The sequence below is a fragment of the Micropterus dolomieu genome, linkage group LG02 (genome assembly GCF_021292245.1).
Source record: "Micropterus dolomieu isolate WLL.071019.BEF.003 ecotype Adirondacks linkage group LG02, ASM2129224v1, whole genome shotgun sequence".
Lineage (NCBI taxonomy): Eukaryota > Metazoa > Chordata > Actinopteri > Centrarchiformes > Centrarchidae > Micropterus > Micropterus dolomieu.
In genome coordinates, this window is record NC_060151.1 from 14331918 (window position 1) to 14351043 (window position 19126).

The 19126-nt window shown below is 40.4% G+C and overlaps 1 protein-coding gene across 1 annotated transcript in view; it reads right to left on the reverse strand.

Annotated features, from left to right (window-relative positions):
• The window catches only part of cacna1aa (calcium channel, voltage-dependent, P/Q type, alpha 1A subunit, a), a 75992-nt gene that overhangs the window by 55395 nt on the left and 1471 nt on the right, over window positions 1–19126 (reverse strand). Inside the window, exons 2-7 of the mRNA XM_046076087.1 lie at window positions 17204–17340; window positions 16536–16675; window positions 8926–9017; window positions 6195–6347; window positions 5117–5304; window positions 127–230 (exon numbers count right to left, since the gene is read on the reverse strand). Of these exons, the coding sequence (XP_045932043.1) occupies window positions 127–230; window positions 5117–5304; window positions 6195–6347; window positions 8926–9017; window positions 16536–16675; window positions 17204–17296 (770 nt within the window). The 5' untranslated portion in view covers window positions 17297–17340. The remainder of the gene's footprint in view (window positions 1–126; window positions 231–5116; window positions 5305–6194; window positions 6348–8925; window positions 9018–16535; window positions 16676–17203; window positions 17341–19126) is intronic.

Here is a 19126-nt window from a genome sequence, read left to right on the forward strand (position 1 = left end):
CACAAACATTTTTAAATCTATTTCAAAATCTATCAAACTATCAGTTTATATGAGATGAAAAACTGACAAATAAACAACCTTTACACTCTCTTTGTCACAAGTGCTCTCTCACAAACAGACACTTACCCGGACAACACACCCAGCACCAGGTTGAGCATGAAGAAGGAGCCGATGATGATGAGGGGGATGAAGTACATCCAGTTCCATGCACTCCCTGAGGCATCGTTGCTCTGGAAACACACACACACACACACACACACACACACACACACACACACACACACACACACACACAGAGTAATCAATGTTTTGCTCTAAGCCTCTGAACTTGATATAATAGCATATAAGCTAACACAAAGGTCATTTACAAGTTTATTAAAGTGAGCTCTGGGAAATAATGACCAAATATTTGATCGAGTGAGACATTAGACATTCTTGTGACCCCACCAAAAGAAGAATATATAAAATGTATAACCAGTAGGCTGTGGGCTGCTTTAGAACATGTAGAATATGTCCGTGAAAGATGCAGTGGGACTGTACAGCCTGAATCAACTGCAATGACATATGTTTTGGTCTGTCTGTGCTAAAGTTAAGGCTAGGTTAACATCTGTCTTGGGCAAACATACACTAAAGAAAACACCAGTGAAATTGACCCTTCTAAGCCACGCCCCCCTTAGTTACTGTTGCTAAGTCCAATAAACTGTAGGACCTGTCGTACTTTTATCACAGCTGTCTATAATTGCACTCCCTGGAGAAATACTGTCTAATTTCTGGAAAAAAGCAATTTTAGAAAGAAGCAGACAGTTTGCATTGTGCATTTGAAGGTTGTATTCAGGCAGTCAAACTGAGGTAAAAAAAAAAAAAAGACAGAAGCAAAAGCCTACCAATCACAGAGTAAAAGTAAACCACCGCATCACCTGACTAATGAGAAAGAGGACAACGATATTAAGGCTCAACACTGTTCCTGTCCAGCTGGGTAGGTCTCTATTGCCTATTACAATCATTAAAAAGCAAAACAGTAGGGTTATACAACGTTACATTCAGTAATAATTTAGCTAGCACAAGCTAACTAACATCACATTTTTCTGGATGTGTTTTAGGTTTTGGAGAGGGAATAAATCGTACTTCTCCTTTCAACCTCTCTGGGTAGCGAATGTAACTATGATATGTGACCCAGGAGCAACGTTTGACCATATCTTGGAAAAATACAGCAACAAAAGTCACACGCTTCCGCTTCTGGCCCGTGGGACCTTATTTTGGAAAATACGGTAGTCAATGAACCGCTCAATGAACTACATCTCTCGTCTCGCACAATATAAGTCACCAACATGTTAACCCGGTAACGCTAGCGTTGATTGCTGTATTTTCACAGTCTTATACTTCAACAGTTTTACATCAAACTGCGACTTTCTTGACTTTTAAATGTATATTCAAACGGGATAAAAAAATGTATTGTCTCTTTCCATTGACATTGATATTTTTTCCGAAGTAAGGTCACCTGGTGGTCCACCGGAAGGGGAGGGACTCTCTATACGAGTCAATGGAACGCAGCCAAGAAAGTGTCATACCTCAGTTAGAGCGAGACCTATACTGCGCTGTGACTGGCCAGCTGCATATTCGGGGCGTGGCTTAGCGAAGGGTCAATTTATTAGCCCTGCTTGTTAAATTAAGGTGCATTCATTTGCATCCAGGCACTGCACACATTGTTTGTGTCTTAAATACTCACTCTCAACAGCTATTAATTTCATAAAAAAAGAACATCTGGAGCAAACTTTGCCCTAAACTCATCATTAAATGTTCAGGCAACATGGCTATTAAAAAAATAGAGGCCAATGCACTAAAAAGTGCTGTGCACTGCTGTTGGAAATAAAAACAACAGCAGGGCTGACATGATTTTGCTTTAAGTCATCTCAATAAGTAAATGCATATCTGCCACTCTATTTAGCTGCTCAGTGCAGAGTAAATAATGTATAACAAATGCTTTGGTCTCTCCCTCTCTGTCTCTACCATCCTACTGTCCAGACTCCTTCCATTTTCTTTATTCACTCCTTATTGTTTTCTCTCTCCACTCGCATCCTACTTTGGAAGCCCTTTCCCCTGATTTTTAATTATGTTGGTGTATGCTCATTTGTTCATTATTTCCTACATTTCTTCCTTCCTACCTTCCCTCCTCCCTTCCTTCTTCTGTGCAATCTTTCCATTCCTCCTCACTGTCGCAGATCAGCGTCTTTGATTCTTCATTTGGCCCTTTCCAACCTCTAGAACCCCTCTTCCCTTTCCCACTTTGCACTCACTTTCTCATAGCCTCCCTGTCTTTCGCCCACCTGTCTCCTCTGTCCTCCATCTTTCCTTCTTCCTGCATGTAAGCTGGCATTGCTGCTGTGTACCTAATGTACTGCAGACCCGTTTTTTTACCATTAAACTTTTATCGCTCCCCTCCCCAGCAGCTGCAAGAATAACTTGGGCTGAACAGGCCCTTTTAAATATAGAGCAGCACCGGGAAGGAGGGACACAGAGTGAGAGGGGAAGAGAGGAATGAAGGGAAGAGAGAAGGATAATAAAGAAAGAAAAAAGAAGGAATAAAGAAAGAAAGATGGGGAATAAGAATAAGACGGACTGAGAGGGAGACGAGATGGGAAAAGAGACGACTACAATAACACTCAAAGACCCTCATCTACCTCTGGTCTCCTAGCAACCGTTGCCACTGACAGCAGGGAACTATTCAGTCCTGGGCATGAGTAATGACACTGTTCAAGAGCTGGTACCTATTTTATGGGCAGACGCACATGGTGCACAGGTGAAAATCATTGGGCGCTTAAACACTTAAATTTTTGTATTTTATGAGAGAAAATAATGTTGGTTGGTTTGGTTGTGCAGGCTAAGATTTTAGAGAGAAAATACTATTGTGACAATTGAGAAACATGTTGGACAAACATTAAACTCAAGTTCAGCTCCATTTGACAATGTATTTCAGTTTCAGTTTCAGTTCCCCCCAGCTTTTGTGTGGCGGTTTTATCCACACAAAATGGCCACCAAATACGACAGTAATGGAAATACTAATCCATCGAATTGTCTCACCTAAACAGGGTCAACATGGCAAACAAAATAACTATAATTATTCTGGGTTATCATCCTCTTCACTTGAATAATGCTTTCTTTTCTCGCCTAACTGTACAGGCATGGAGATCTGCAACTCTCATCTGACTGACTAGTTACTAGCATGCCTTACGTTATGTCCAGCATGATCACGTTAAGTCAGCACTGCGTAGCACAGCATACAGTCAAACGCATCTAATGTTGACTCAGGGAATGAATCAACTCCGCCCTGGTGATGTGACACCAGCGTACGCCGTGATAGTAATCAAGTGAACCTGCTCCTGCCACGCTGCAAGTCCAGACAGGTGCGACGAGTAGAAACTTAGCTGGTAGAGTTTTGCTATATAAACATCTAAAAACTGAAGCATAACCTTGCTCTGTTTGAGACTGTGAGCTGCACTTTATCAGAGGTGCTAAAGTTAACATTTTGGATTTATGCCTGATCACAAGTGTTGTTGGTTAGTTTCGCTTTTCAAACTGTCTGAAGGGGATAATGCTACTAGCACCGGAGCAATTACTTAATACAAAGCAGTATAGGGCAGGACTTTTAAAAATTATTAGGAAGTGATGACGTTATTCTGTTAATATTACACCTTTTTTCCCAACATGTCAGACAACACAGATATGTAGGAGAGACTATGAATTTGCAGAAAGTCCAGGGATTTTTATCTTTATCATGCATATCAGGCATATTTAAAGGGACAATATATAGTTTTCAGTGGCCACCAGCGGTGCAGTTTTAAGATTGCAACCAGGTGTGTGCTCGTAAACGGGCTTGAGCCATAGGCATAAACTCATGAGCTAGCTAGTAGCGAAGTTTGTGTTTAAGGACAGTCCCCCGAGGGAACTTACCCTAACCTTAACCGTCACAGAAGTTTGTGTTTAAACCTAAGTCAGTAAATATATGCATGTCGACCGGCTAACCCTACAAATGTGCACAGGGTTAGCATCTTTTGAGCTGCAACGCAATAGCAAACTGCAGCATATCATACACACGCAAAATTTACGTCTTGCGATTGACGATTTTGTCAAAGTATATACATGACGCCTGAGATGAGAACGGGTTGGTTTCTACCAAAGTCCCGGCTCATACACTACAAGTTTATAGACAGACAGGAAGACCAGTGGTACACAGGATAGTAATATGGGTCGCGTTAGCTGGTGAAGTAATGTGGAAAGCCATAATTTTTCATATTATATATTGCACCAGATAATGTTAGCAACTGCTCGGCATTAGCCAGCGAGATAACGTGACTCTCTCCGTGACTCCAGCCTTTCTGATGTTGACTGTGTTTTGATTCTCATTTGGCCTAACAGACTTCAGCACATAAACCTTTATTGTTGTTTTGTATCCTTACGTGGAGTTTATGTTGGAATCTGTGCGTACTGACAAAAAGGTAGTAAAAAACTGATTTATTAATAAGTGATTACATTGAAAAACTACATATAGCCCCTTTGAAGAGTTTACTTCCCCATACAAAAGACACAAAGCGGAGGGAAGACTAAATCATGCCTGCATGTGTGTGTTGACTCAGCAGGGATGATATTAAATTAGAAAAGTTGATCTACAGGAGAAAACATATCTGAAAACAACACATGCCTGAGAACCTTACTGTATTATATTCTGTTATATTCTGAATTGTCACCTGAGATTTGTGTTTCTCTTTTCATAAATAAAAACATTTCCACCATAAATTGGTCAAGAAAATTTGCCAGAATGCAGGAAGTGTTTAATGCTCTGAATTTTTATATAATTTAGCAGTGAAGATTGCTTAAAAATAGTGTTGTTTGAGTCTCGTCTCGTCTTGATCTTGTGAGCTAAGTGTCTCGTTACACTCCTACTAGTTACCCAGTAGTTCATTCCTAAAATCCTTTCAACGATAATTGGTTCCTTCAATGTCTTTCCTTTCCGCTTCACAAGATGAATATCTTCCAATCCACATGCTCTGTTTTCCTGCGCAGGCTAAAGTAGATCACTGAGTGCGTAAATGTGTTCCAAACCCTGTTCAGGAGTACATACATGGTAGAGAAGCTCAGTCCATCCCTCCATGGTGATACACTGGAAGACGGTGAGGATAGCAAACAGGATGTTGTCAAACTGGGTGATGCCATAGTTTGGTCCAAGCCAGTACTTTCTACACATGCTGCCAACTGGACACCCCCGTGACGAAGGCTCAGTCCCACATGGATAATCTGCTTTAATCTCACCTTTAAATGGATGAAAATAGGGAGGTGTTACAAAACAAACAATATATTTGCATATATGAGCATTTTGTTTTGAAAGAATAGTGAGTGCTATCCACTGGCTCAAAATATGATTTAGCCCCTTACTTTCTTGAATAAAATATAGGGAGGAAATAATCTACAAAAAATAAAAGGTATAGGCGACATAAAGTAATATGGACAAAGTATAGTCAAAATAGGCTAACCTGCTTGAAGTAGATATTTGAGATTCATCACAACTGCTAAATAGGCCAAAAAAATAGCAAATAATCAAACTTTTATCAAAATCGCAATACATCTACTGCAATTTTCAAATCGCAAGAGGCGCTATATTTGTTAAAGGTAAAAAGTGTGTAAAAATCAATCAATTTAAAGTAAATACTGTCATGCTGAAGAGATGTCCTGGCCTACACATCATATTCTGCAGACTTAAGGAAACATCTTTGTTTGGTACAGATCCCTGCAAACATTACACCCTAATCATTTTAATATGTTTTTCAATGAAAATGAGAATAATGATGTTAAAATTTCAATATCACAAATCATATCACAATTGCAATATCAGTTAAAATGATCACAATTAGATATTTTTTCAAAATCATTCAGCCCTAATACAGGGAATACGGGGAAATGTATACAGATATTAGCAGTGAATGACACTCTGTGGTAACTGCCTTTCCCATCACAAAAACATGGAATGGAAGTACCACAAACAATTTAACACCACAAATGTTATTTTGTTGAACTAAATTGCTTTTCTAATTTTAGCACAGCAGCTATATAAAGGCTACCTCAACCTTAATCCTGACTACACAAGTGGCAAACACACGCACGCACACACACACACACACACACACACACACATACTCCTTTACCTGTGTGATTGTCAAAGCAGGTTGTGTGGAATTTGCCCATGTAGAACTCCAGACCAATGATGGCGAACATGAGGATGGCAAAGAAAAGAAGCAGGCCAATTTGCAGCAGAGGAATCATGGCCTTCATGATGGATTTGAGCACCACCTGTAAGCCTGGACAACACAGTGCATACATTGATTTTTACACCCATTATGATCCTTCGTATGTTTTAATGTCAGTGTGTTTTCAACAGTTACAATCGAAAAAAAAAAAGCTGCAGCCTTTACCCTCCTCCCCCTACTTATCTGGCAGTTAAACTCCCTTCTTGTCCTCCACTACCACACGTTTCCATCCCAGGTTGTCAAATACAGACGCTTTGTCAATGCATCTCATAACAGACGCACATGGTACCCTTCAGCATCTGTATGAGCCAACGTTAACGTTGGGAAATGGTCACAGTTTCGATGGGTTTAGGCACCAAACCTATTTGGTTAGGTTTAGGAAAAGATTGTGGTTTGGGTTCAAATAAGCACATTACTTTACATAAGTCACGTATGTAATGTAACTGAGGGACACTGACAAAGCTTCAGTATTTGGCGACCTCGGAATGAAAACGGGCTCTCCACTCCTTTTTTTCACTGCTTAAAGAGGTGGTATTATGCACATTTTCAGGTTCAAAATCTTATTTAGGGGTTGTACTAGAACAGGTTTACATGGTTTCATTTTCAAAAAAACACCATATTTTTGTCATACTGCTGCTCCTCTTTTCGCCCTGTGTGTTGAACGCTTCGTTTTAGCTATGGAGTGATAAATCTTGCCTCTACATGATCTTTGTTGGGAGTTAAGGACTACTAGCCAATCAGAAGCAGAGAAGGGCGCGTCAATGAGAAGCCGGTAAACACGGCTTCGGTTCAGCTGTATATCCCCTTACCAGTTTAGCAACATGGACTGGAGCAAGAGTTGCAGAGTGGTGAGTTATTAATCTGTAACACATGTATCTTTCATCCATAAAGTTATAACCGAGCTCTGTCTCTACATCACAGTAACAACTTTATGTCCATTGACTGCCTGGAGGGTAGCCAGTGTTTGGAAGGGAGAGGAGACGTGTGTCAGTGCCAAATCTGTACCACCTGCCAGATCAGTTCTGCACATGTGCAAAAGTGGTCAGTCAAAGAAGGTTACCGCAAATCTGCCTATTCAAAATGATCCAACTAAATCTTTCAAATCAAAACAAAATGTTTTTTAATCACTGGAGATTAAATCGTGCACTATGATGTAACTCAAGATATGAAAAAAACTCATTTAACAGTACATTTTTAATTTCTAATAATGACAACAATCTAACAAAGTAGCAATACAAAGGAGGCTAACCCTAGCTGCTAGCAGGCCGACGTGCACAGCTGTAGGGTTAGCAGATCAACATGGATACAGTCGCTGACTTTGGTTTAGGCACACACCCCTGTCATGGTTAGGGTAATGGTAATGGGCTTTGGGAAGCTCTCAAACCCTTTTACACTAATGTAGCTAGCTAGCGCTTCCGATCTAGACAGGGCGTCTCATACACACGCCGAAGGGTACTTTTTGCATCAAATACTATGATCAAATAACGCTTTGTCAGCCTTTCTGAAAGCGTCAGTATTGGATGCCCTGAGATGAGAACAGACAACAACACACGAGTAATTACGAACAGGCACATTTGGGGTAATCCTTTTTGACAGACAGGACCACTTTTGCGCATGTGCAGATAGGGATCTGGCAGGCAGCACGGATTTGGTACCTACAAGGTTTGTGCTGCAGCTCAGTGTTTTTCCACCGGTGTTTTTGAGGGCGTGTTGGAGTAGCCGCTTGGCGAGCATTAAATGACGGGCATTTTGCTTTCATCCTCTGTGACGTCACAGGGATGAAAGGGTAATGGCTGGACTACAAACGAGCTGTTTTCAGGCAGTTCAGAGCAGAGTTTTCTGTGGGAGATGGGAACTCCCTTTGGAGTGGACTTTGGGCTTTTTCACTTTGCAAACCTGTTACATGCACAAAAAAGATATATAACTCAATAAAGGAAAGGGAAAAACCAAAAAGCATAAAACCAACTCTTCAATGCAAGTGCTGTCATAATAATAATAACAGTTTGAAACTGAAAACCATAGATAAGATATGACTGTATCACACACTTATACCAAGACTCTCAGATTACACTTTTAACCATGCTACATGTTTAGTTGAGGTAATATAAACCACCCCCATTTTTCACCGTCAAACATGTGTTCTAACAAACAAAAAGGTCTCAATGGCAAGTGTTAATTTAACGTGAAATGATCACACTTTTTAAATGTTCATCACATACTGGAATGCAACTCAAATTGGGTTTTCACTAGAAGCTCAGTGACTTTTATGATGAGTAAGCCTTGGTTTGCCTGTTCAGCCCTGTAGTGGCGTCCAAGCTATTAATAACACTGCAGTGGTGCTGGAACACTGCTGCCACTATAACATTTAAAAAAGGAGCAGAGAGTGCATAGAAGAACCACTTTTGTTGGAACATTTTGGGTGCATTATGCAGAACAACACAAAAGCTGCATAATATCTTGACACAAAACGCTCCTCCATGCTATTTTGATAAAATCTGAAACTGTTCTGCACATTAAAGAAATAATTTTCTCCACTGAGGAATGACAAAGAAACTGTTTGGGATCAAGGCAGGAGGCTGGCCAAATTTTTCAATGTCATGGTTAGTTCAAATGAAGAATTCTGACTTACTGGGAATACCAGACACCAGTTTGAGGGGCCTCAATACTCGCACAGCCCTGAGGGTCCGCAAGTCGAAATCTGAACCCACAGTGGACAGAATCCTAAAGGGAGAGAGACAAATGCACAAAAGCGTGCACAGGCAATCAATATTTAAGATAGTCAAGCTTGTCAGTGTCAGTCAGCCTCTGTGTTTTCCTCTTTCTCTCTCATACACACACACACACACACACACACACTTTTACAAACACCCGTGCCAGGTCGTTACAAGCAATTGGGCGAGCACTGTATGTAAATCCTGTAAGAGCTGAGCTGATCAATACAACTGACAAGTGAAGTACGACAGAGAAGTGTATCAGGGCGAGAGAGGGTGTTTCGTATCGGGATGACAGAAGGACCATAACACGAATAAGGGAGAGATGGAGTGACGGAAGGAGAGGGAAGATGGAAGGACAAAGAGGCAGGGTAGAAGAGAAAGAAAAGAGCGAGAGGCAGCACTGCCAGATGGGGAGAATCAGTGATGCTGACTTGCTTTTTTTCTGCCTATTTTTATTCTCAGTATGTTTTAAGTGTTTCCCTGCAATCCGTCACCCGACTGCAGAGTAAACGTGATGTGGTGTTTGTTACAGCACCTGCATGGCCACTCAACATCTGATTAAAGACTTGTAAACAGCATGTGAGTGTACTTGAGAGGGTTAAGATGTTCCCTTGTGCCGCCAGACTTCCAGTCAGTGCCCTCGTCTGACGCACACTGTGAATCATCCTCTCTCTCTGACACATTTCCACTTTCCTCTATTCCACTAAGAGGCCCAGTGACACAGCAGAGCCTTAATCACAGGTTTGAAGTCAGCCTGCTTCGCTTGGCAGGAAGGGAAAAGTAATACCGACCCAGCATCTATGGGTAAAGGTAGACTCAGTTGTGGCTTTGAATGCTGTATTGCATTACCAGGAAGCCCCCCAGTGGTAGGTGCTCTATCACTAGTGTGGGCTAGGGTCCTTGTAATGACATTGGGTGATATCAAATGGCTCATCAGAGGCTGACTTGTAACTGAGAGGTTCCTGGTTTGGTCACGAGGCAGCACTGTACTTCAGATGTGTGTGTAGCTAAAAAAATTATGCAGAAGTGCCCTTGAGCAACTCACTGAACCCTGTTTTCTGAAACAAGCAAAGAAATACAAACCATTTAGATCTATTACTGCAACCCTAACCCTGCAATCGTCTGGGAGAAAATCGCTATTAGCTTATTGCTAATTTAGATGCTTCATGTTATTTAATCTGGAACGTGAATTACATTGTCTTACTCTGATGCGTTGTTGTATTTTCAATAAATATATAGTTCTTAATGGCAATATGATATTGTTGAGAACTCTGCTTCACAAGGAGGTCAGAGTGCAAGCTCTGAGGCAACTGAAGATGGCAATAAAGAGAGAGAGGAAGGTAATATGGAAGGCCAAATACAGTATGCACTGGACAAGGGGAAATAAATGCATCGAATAGATCAGTGGAGAACTATAAATAACATGACAAGCCAGCCTTGTTCTAGCCATGGGCATAAAGTATTAGGCTTAAAGCATAATATGTACACTTTAAATTGAGGTGTATGGGTGTGAATGCATGTGTGGAGAAACTGCTGGCAGTTTTCTGAAAGTAATCATATCTACGTGGAAATACAGAGCAAGTATGTCACAGTGTGCAGATATGAACAAACACATACACACGTGTACGTCTGTAAGACAAATGAGTTGTTTCTCTCTGCATTATTGGGGATGCAATACAGAAACCATCAAGAAAAAATCCTTTCGCCGCAATTACTTATTATTTCATGTAATCTATTTCTGTGAATCTAGTAATAATGCTGATAACATTGAAGATGATGATAACGTAGACGATGATGATAACATAGGCGATGATGGCGATAATGATGATGATGGTGGTAATATGATGACAGACATAAATATATCAGTTTCTAAACAGCATTCGCCGTCACAGTGCCGGGCCGATGAGGCAGTTCCTCATTCACACCGTCTCCACGGTTACTGGGCCCTTTCTCATTCATAAGTGTTTCCATGGCAACAGGGACCTTGGCTCATTGATAGAATCTCTGTATCACCTTGGTAACAGGGCCAAGGGAGGAGCCTGATTGATTGTTTTTTTCCTCTTCTCTTCTCTCTTTAATGTAAATGTATCACACCTCACGCAGACCAACACACATGTACACACACACATACAAATATAGACACCTACATGACAAAAGCACACACACACACACACACACACACACACACACACACACACACACACACACACATCTGCACAGCGAACAGGCACTGGTTGGAGATCAAACATATTGAGTGAGAATAATTTTATTCACGTATGCACACTGGAAAGTAGGTCACTTGGAATAACCAATGCAAAACAATTCCTTCCCTGTCAGGGACAGAGATGCTGTCAACAGTACATCTTATACACTTAAACTAAATACACACATGCACGCACACACGCACACACACACACACACACACAGGTAAACACACAGACATACAACCTGCACTGTGTGCAGAGGAACACAAATGATCAAGGAGAATCACATTAAGCGATACTGCAATTTCACAACCTCCCGAATGCCCCTTCCTCAGTTAAATGTGGCCACATCACTCACCAAATTGCTTCATCTCTTCTTCAGACTCTTAACTTATCTTCCTTTGTCTCCTTGTTTTACTCCATTGCCATGATTCAACTATTTTAATATTTAACTAATATTTCTATTAATAGTATGCCCATAGTGTAAGGAAAAATCCAATAATAATTATGTGTGTTTTTTTTCCTTTAATGACCCTGTTTTAGTTTGATGTGATCCTGCAGTTGCTCACATGCTTTATGCTTTATAGGATGGAAGTGTCTTATGTATTCACCACCATGATATAACCATGCTGAAGTTGTTACTAAATATATATAACTAACTAAATATATATTAACTCATTGTAAAGTAGTGCCGTCAAGGTGTTAATAAGATTATTAAAATCCCACTGTGACATTCCAATTTAACATTGTGTAACATCCAAACAGGTGAAGAAAATGTCACACCCGTAGCTTCATATCCACGTGACTCTCAACAGTGATAGAGCTGAATGTAGTGCCTGCAGACTGTCCTATACCGTATTTAATTATCTGAATGGTACAGCTGATGGGAGCTGCAATCATTTTTCATCATTTTTCACAGTAAACTCAAAACACATTTTAAACTGGGAAACATACTATTTCAAAATAATATGATTCAAGTAGGGTGAAAGAGACCATTAAGAAAACAGATCAATCATTATTCTTACTGTCATTTACACTGTAAAAATAGATTACAAGTTCGCTAAAAGCACCTTCCTTGCTTCCTTTCTTCACTACCCTGTAACAGTCGTATCTAATCAGAAGAACCTGAACAAGGGTACAAGAAGGAGGAACGGAGGAGAGGATGGAAGGCGAAGAATGGCTGTAAACTAAGGGTAATTGGACTAATAATCAATACAGGGCATAAAAAACAACTAGCTTATACAGGGCCAAATCACTCAGGCAATTTACTACAAGAGATAGGTCAACACACACAAACACACACACACACACACACACTTTGGCGGCACACAAATCGGCTGAGATCCAACAAGGTTGCAGAGTGAATAGCTAATCTATTCAGACATGTTAAGTGCCATCTGTGTGTTTGTCTACGCAAGTGCCTTAGGACTTAGTAGGAAATGGAAAGGAATGTTTGAAGTGGAAATACGTGCATGTGTGTGTGCACACATTGGTCAGTGTGTTATCAAAGGCTTCGGCCAGAGGTGGCTTGAAAGGCCAAGTAGCTTTTCATCTTCAAAGAGCTGCACAGCTAAAAACACAACCTCCATTCATGGTGAGCACAACAAAGAATGTGTGTGTAGTGTGTGTGAGTGAGTGCGAGTGTAAAATGTGTCGGCTTCGGTCAGTGTACATAATGTATCATGGGAATATACAGTATGTGTGCTGTATGTGCTGCAGCAAATTCTTTGTCTGTACATCTTGCGGCAGCTTCCTGCTTTAGTTCGAAATGACAACAACACAGCTGACTGACAGAGATGAAGACTACGGGGTGTGTTCTATGACTGTTGTTTAGATAAATATATTGTTTACTTGAAAAAAAAGCATTAGTGCTTTAGTTATGCTCCTTTGTCTATTATCCTTTTGTTTTCTTTATTTTTACTCCTTTTTTACATCTTCCTTCACTTGCGTTACTCTAAATCTGAAGGTAAAATTGTGCCTCATGACATGTTTTCACCAAATCAGAGATAGTGTGTCAATTCCACTGACTTTTCATGGGCGCCCAGGGTGATTTGTCACTTCTTAGACAGTATATCCACAATAAATCATATTTTTAGCACAAAATTTCTTGCCTCAGGCATTGATAAAACCATTTTTGGTGCACTTGTCACACACTATGATCTTTATCTTAATTGAATGCCTAATAGCAATCAGTACTGGTGGAGCAGTGATCACCCCAAGGCCATCAGACAGGTCACATCTGAATCACATCTACCGATGGACCAATTGATGCTACAGAGACAGAAAGCAAGAGAGAGAGAAGACAGATTTAAACCCTAACTTCCATCGATTGTCTGGAGGAATGTTTAATACATCAGACCGGCACGTGGTGGGTAGAAAACCAAAGATCCTATAGATGTCAATTTGAGGTGTATTGTATAACAAAGTCCATGTATTCATTTTTGTTTTAACCAAAGTTTTGTTTTATAGGCAAGTCTAATGTTTTTTTATGCAACCTTGCCTGAACCTGAGCTTTCACAACACATTCAGCTGTCATGCACCTTCAGCCTTCCCCTGTCCAAGTGGATCAATGACCCAACACAGTGGCCAGTTATTGCTAATCTGGACATCTGATTGAATCACCAGTGTCTTCTGTGTTGTCTGTAAATAATCAACCTGTTAATAGCCAACTGTTTAAGCTAGGCTAGGCTGCAATCTAGTTGGAGACGACAGTCTTATGCTGCAATGCTGTATGACCTCCCACTCAAGCTAGCTGTCCATCAGCAGTAACTGTCATCAGCATTATTTAGCTATTTACCACACTAACAGTGAATTTTCAGGCATTTTTTTTACAGTGTGTAGTTATTTTACAACCTGCTACAGCTTTTCGGCATTTTCCATGTTTCTCTAGTTATGTGAAAGAGTGATTCTCTCACACATAAGGGGGGCGCGGCCTTGGCGCTTGGCGAGGCCAGTCTGGTGTATGGCCAATAAAAATGATGGTTGTCTTCCAGGTCCTAGCTGGGATTTTTTGAAAATATAGCCAAAAAAAGTCCCAACCTACACGGCATTCCCCATGTTTTTTAGTTTCCAAGACTTTACATAAGTTAAATTACGCAAGCTAACTTAGCTATTTTAAAGCAAACCACGATCTTTTCCTAAACCTAACCAAACTGCGACGTTTCACAATGTTAACCATTAGTTTTATTTTTAATGGTTAATCGGATGTTCCATATTTATTATTACTAACTTGACCGCGGAGCCCTAAACGTGCAAATATGCACTAAAGGGGTATCCAGGGCGTTAAACAGCAACACCAAGGGGTACTGTATGTTTAAGTGACGAGTTGGGGGTTAGAATGTGTTGTTTCTGCTTGCACGTCGGAACAACATCTCCACTACAACAATACCAGTGCCTATAGAAGACATTGATGATTTAACTGCTGTGTCACGCTTACTGGGAAGGGTTTCACTGTCAAAACATAAAGATTTCCTATTATACAAGGGAGAGGAGGGGGGTACCAGGCATTTACTGGAAGTTTTAAGGTCTGCCTCGCTTCCTTGTTCTCTCTGCATCTGACTACTTCCTGCTGTCTTGCTGAGACTCCTCTTCTCACACCTCTTCTCTCTTACAGTCACTGTGTTGTGCCATGCTGAGATGAGCTTGGCTTCATGATTGCTCTTATTAAAGCATAAGGACATACTGCCAGACTGAGTGCTCACTCACTCAGAGTGTGTGTGTGTGTGGGGGGGGGGGGGGGGGACAGAGAGGAGAAATCACTTATTTCTCTGTTGCTTTGGTGCTTTGTCAGCAAAGATGTGCAAGGTTTATATAACCCATGAAACTCTCCAAATCACAGCATCCCCGCACATAATCATGCAATGACCTCGACATTTTAATCAGTGCCACCACTCCCACACAATAATTTCAGTGGACATAGAGTCTATCGTAACATAGTTTCACCATGTGACTTGTCAGGTGAGTGAATGACCCAGGATAACGTTATTACTGCAGTCAGAATGCTTTGCTATTTTAATAGACAGGCTGAGTGCACTGTGACATTTGCAAAGTTTCAAACAAGAGAAACAGGCTTTAAGTATGTTGTTAAATTTTTAAACAGGGATCAATAACGAATCCTTAAGCTTGGTGAAAAGATTAAGATGTGCTGTAGAAAATTTGAGACAACATCAGGTTTGTGCTTTTGTTAACCGAGAGTATTCTTACGTCAGCAATAAGATATTTACAGGTATTTATTACCGAGTTTCCTCTTCTCACTAACCATTCACTCAAGCAATCCCATTAATCTTTAAACACAAACTGCATCAGTACACCAGTACGTGACAGTTGTAAACATGCTGCACAAAAAGGAAGCTTACTGTGTCTTTAAAGAAGGAATGACATATGGAAGGATGGAGAGCTCAACAGACAAATCAGTGCACCACTGAAATATAACAAAATGTAATCTTGTTTGCATGTGTTTGCAAATTATTGTTCTGCTCCTCTTTTTATTTCTATCCACCCAACTAATTATCTATTTACTCCGATCGTTTTCTATGATTATTAACTATATTGTATAACTCTACCATGCTTCTCTCGTTTATACCGTGCTTGTCACAGTCCTCAGGCTGCATCCAATTTCTTCCCTTTACCCTTGCTTTCTCATTGAACGTTCAAACTGAAATATCACGGTTGCCCTATTCAAAAGCTTTTTTTTTTACTTTGCACTTGGCATCTAGAACAACTCACATTACTATTGTTGGTCGTTACACGTTGTGCTGTTCTGCTGTTAAAGGTGTCAATTGGAATCCTTTTTCATGTTGGAGTTATTGAACTGCAACCCCTCGCTTTTTTTTCACTCACATGCTTGTTTTCCTTCACTTCCTGCACTCTCCTGCATTTTCTCTTCCCATTCGTTCCCATTGCCTATCTCTACTTAGCTACCAGCACATGTGAATTTTCTTATATCTCTCTGTGCCCCCACCCCCTTTATCTCTGTGTATATTGTGGTGACATTTGTTAGCTTCCCAGGTTGCTGGCTGCCTGCAGTTCTGCTGTGATCTGACTGCTGCCTTGCCCATAATGGGGCTATTCATTAGGGCAAAGGAGCAGGGACAGGACACGCATGAGTCAAAAACACACACTTGCACAAACACAATCTAAAACACATGACAAACTACTTCATTTTGTCTAGTTTTACTTGAATAAATCAGAGGGAAAACCACATTTGATTCTGACCTCGTGTATTCATAACTGTGTTCATGTAGGTACATTCTGTGCTCGTAATTGTGTGTTCCTGTGTGTGTGTATTTGTGATAGCTCGTGTCTTTTCGCTTGCCACTCACCCTGTGAGCACCACCACAAAGTCCATGACATTCCACCCATTCCTCAGGTAGGAGTTCTTGTGGAAGGCAAAACCAAGTGCCAGGATCTTTATTCCAGACTCAAAGCAGAAGATCCCTATGAAGTACGGCTCTGTATCATCCTGAGAAGAGAGAGAGGGAGAGGAGGAAGGAGGGTTAAGAGGGAAAAATACAGAGAGACAAAGTGACAGCCATCAATAGCTGGATGAAGTTGTGTTCAGAAGTAAACCTTTTTTTGTTTGTTTTTTTAAATATGCGTCAACTTGATGTGGGCACTAACTTTAGTGTGGCTATGTAGAGATGGGAGAGAATATGAGTGTATCTTTGTTTTCTAACTTCATAACTATAGATGCAGGCTTACATTTGGTACAAACATTTGCATGTTCCCTTGTGAATCTGTGTGTTTATAAATATTGTGTGTGTATATACTGCTTATTTCTATGTTATCTGTAGTTATATGTATTTTTCTAAAGACTTGTAGTGCACAGAACATTTGGACATTACATTTTTGCCAAGATGAAACAAATCCTTTACTCTCGTTTACTAGAGTAGCCGCATGCATCTTCACTGAAGTAAAATCAATACTGTTGCCTGCATTTTAATCATATTTACATATGTCTCTCACACTGTATCACGTCTGTTGAACTCACCAGGCGCTCAGACAGCGGAGTCTTGTCCCCATCAGGCAAATGTTGCTCCAGAGCCAGGACGATGCAGTTGGCAATGATGGTAGCTAGAATCATCCACTCAAATGGAGTGAGGCGGGTCGGTCAAGGAAGAAACACTTCTTGAGAGATAAACAATTTCGATCTCAAATTAAACACTGAAAAAACAGCAATACAGCTTAACATTTTAAGTGTTTTTTAGAACATAATAATGGCCCAATTTGCTCACCTTTGTAACTTTCCAACAAGAGGTAATATTATTACATTATATTAGTCTTAAGTTAAGTTAAATAAAAAAAAACACAAATTTGTACCTGTCTTCACACATTTGTTTCCTACATTTGTATCATTTCAATATTACACAGATCTACAATATAGATTAATTTCACTTGCATGCAAGGTGCAGATTTGAACTTCTATTATATGATCTAGCATTGTAAAAAAATAAAAACACTTGGGCTGCTTTAAATAGCAGTTTTCTCAGCATTACAAGGACCAAGATTACCTAGCCTACTTGATATGCAGATGTACGCAGTAAATTGCCACAAAAATCTAATCAGAAAATTTACTCCATGGGGACTTTCTATCATTTATTCATTAGTTACTGCATTTACAAGAATGTGTCTGTGGAAAGCAAAAGGCAGATTGTTGAAAGAAATATTTGCACACCGATATCAAATAAAAACAATATCCACACTGCTTTTCAGTGATATTTTCTTGGTAATTCCTTGGCATACCCAGTGGGCTGCTAATATACATAAGAATTAAGTGGTGAATTAAGTGAAAAAATGATCTAGCAATTAAGATAATATCACACTCTCATGTCAAAGGTCAAATCTATGCAATTTGAAAGAGTGTAAGCGAGTCAGACAGACAGCAGGCCTTTAGCTTAAATGGACTGATGTCTGGCGTCTCACTGCCATTACCACCTGTTTAGACACACACACAAACACACACAGACCCACAAGCCAACATTATGAGTCAGTTAAATATGTTCCACTAAGTGTATGTTCTGGTAACACACCGCCCACACAGGCAAACACACACACACACAGAAGACGCAGGCTATGTTAAAGTGTTAGTGTGTGATAATGTGCCTGGACACAGAGTGAGATTTGTTGCGACATCACCGTTTGACTCTATGTACATAGCGTCTAAGGGCTAGTTCGGTGGAGGAGGGAGAAAGAGAGAGAGAGAGAGAGAAATAAAAAGAAAGGGGGAGTATCTCTATGTACATCTAATTGTGTTTGTCACGATCTGTCTCTCTAACACACATACAGAAACACAGACACACACACACACTGGTGGTGTCTTCTTAAATCAATCCCTCTGTCTCGTTAAGGTCACAAGATGAATAGTTACATTTAAAAGAGAAGAGTGGAGAGAGAGAGAGAGGGACTGAGAGAAAGGATGTGAGTGTAAATGTGTGAAGGAGATGAATGAGTAATCAAGAGAAAGGGAGAGGAACGAATGGATAGAGGAGGAAAAAAGGCAAGGACAGAAAGAAGAGAATAAAGGGGAAAACAGAGTAGCTTGACTTTCATAATTAATATTATGATTATGTGTCCATATATCATGGTATTTCATGAGTTTTTGCTTGGGGGGGGTTGTAATTTGTATTTTCCAGCCACTCAAAACAAACCCACTCTTTTCCTATCCTATTCTTTCTTTTCTCCTCTGCTTCACCTTTTTCCTACATGCTTGCTTCCTTCGGGAGCAGCCATCCCCATGGCAGTTGGGAGGAGGGGAAAAAATTGAATGGCGAAGAGAGAGAAAGGAAGAGGAGGCTATTTATGGAAACACACCTCATGTGTGCATGTGTAAAACATGTCAGTTACGTGTTCTGTACATGCTTGCGTGCATGTGTAGACCTCAGTGTACATGTGTATGTTGAAAAAGCTGCTCTAG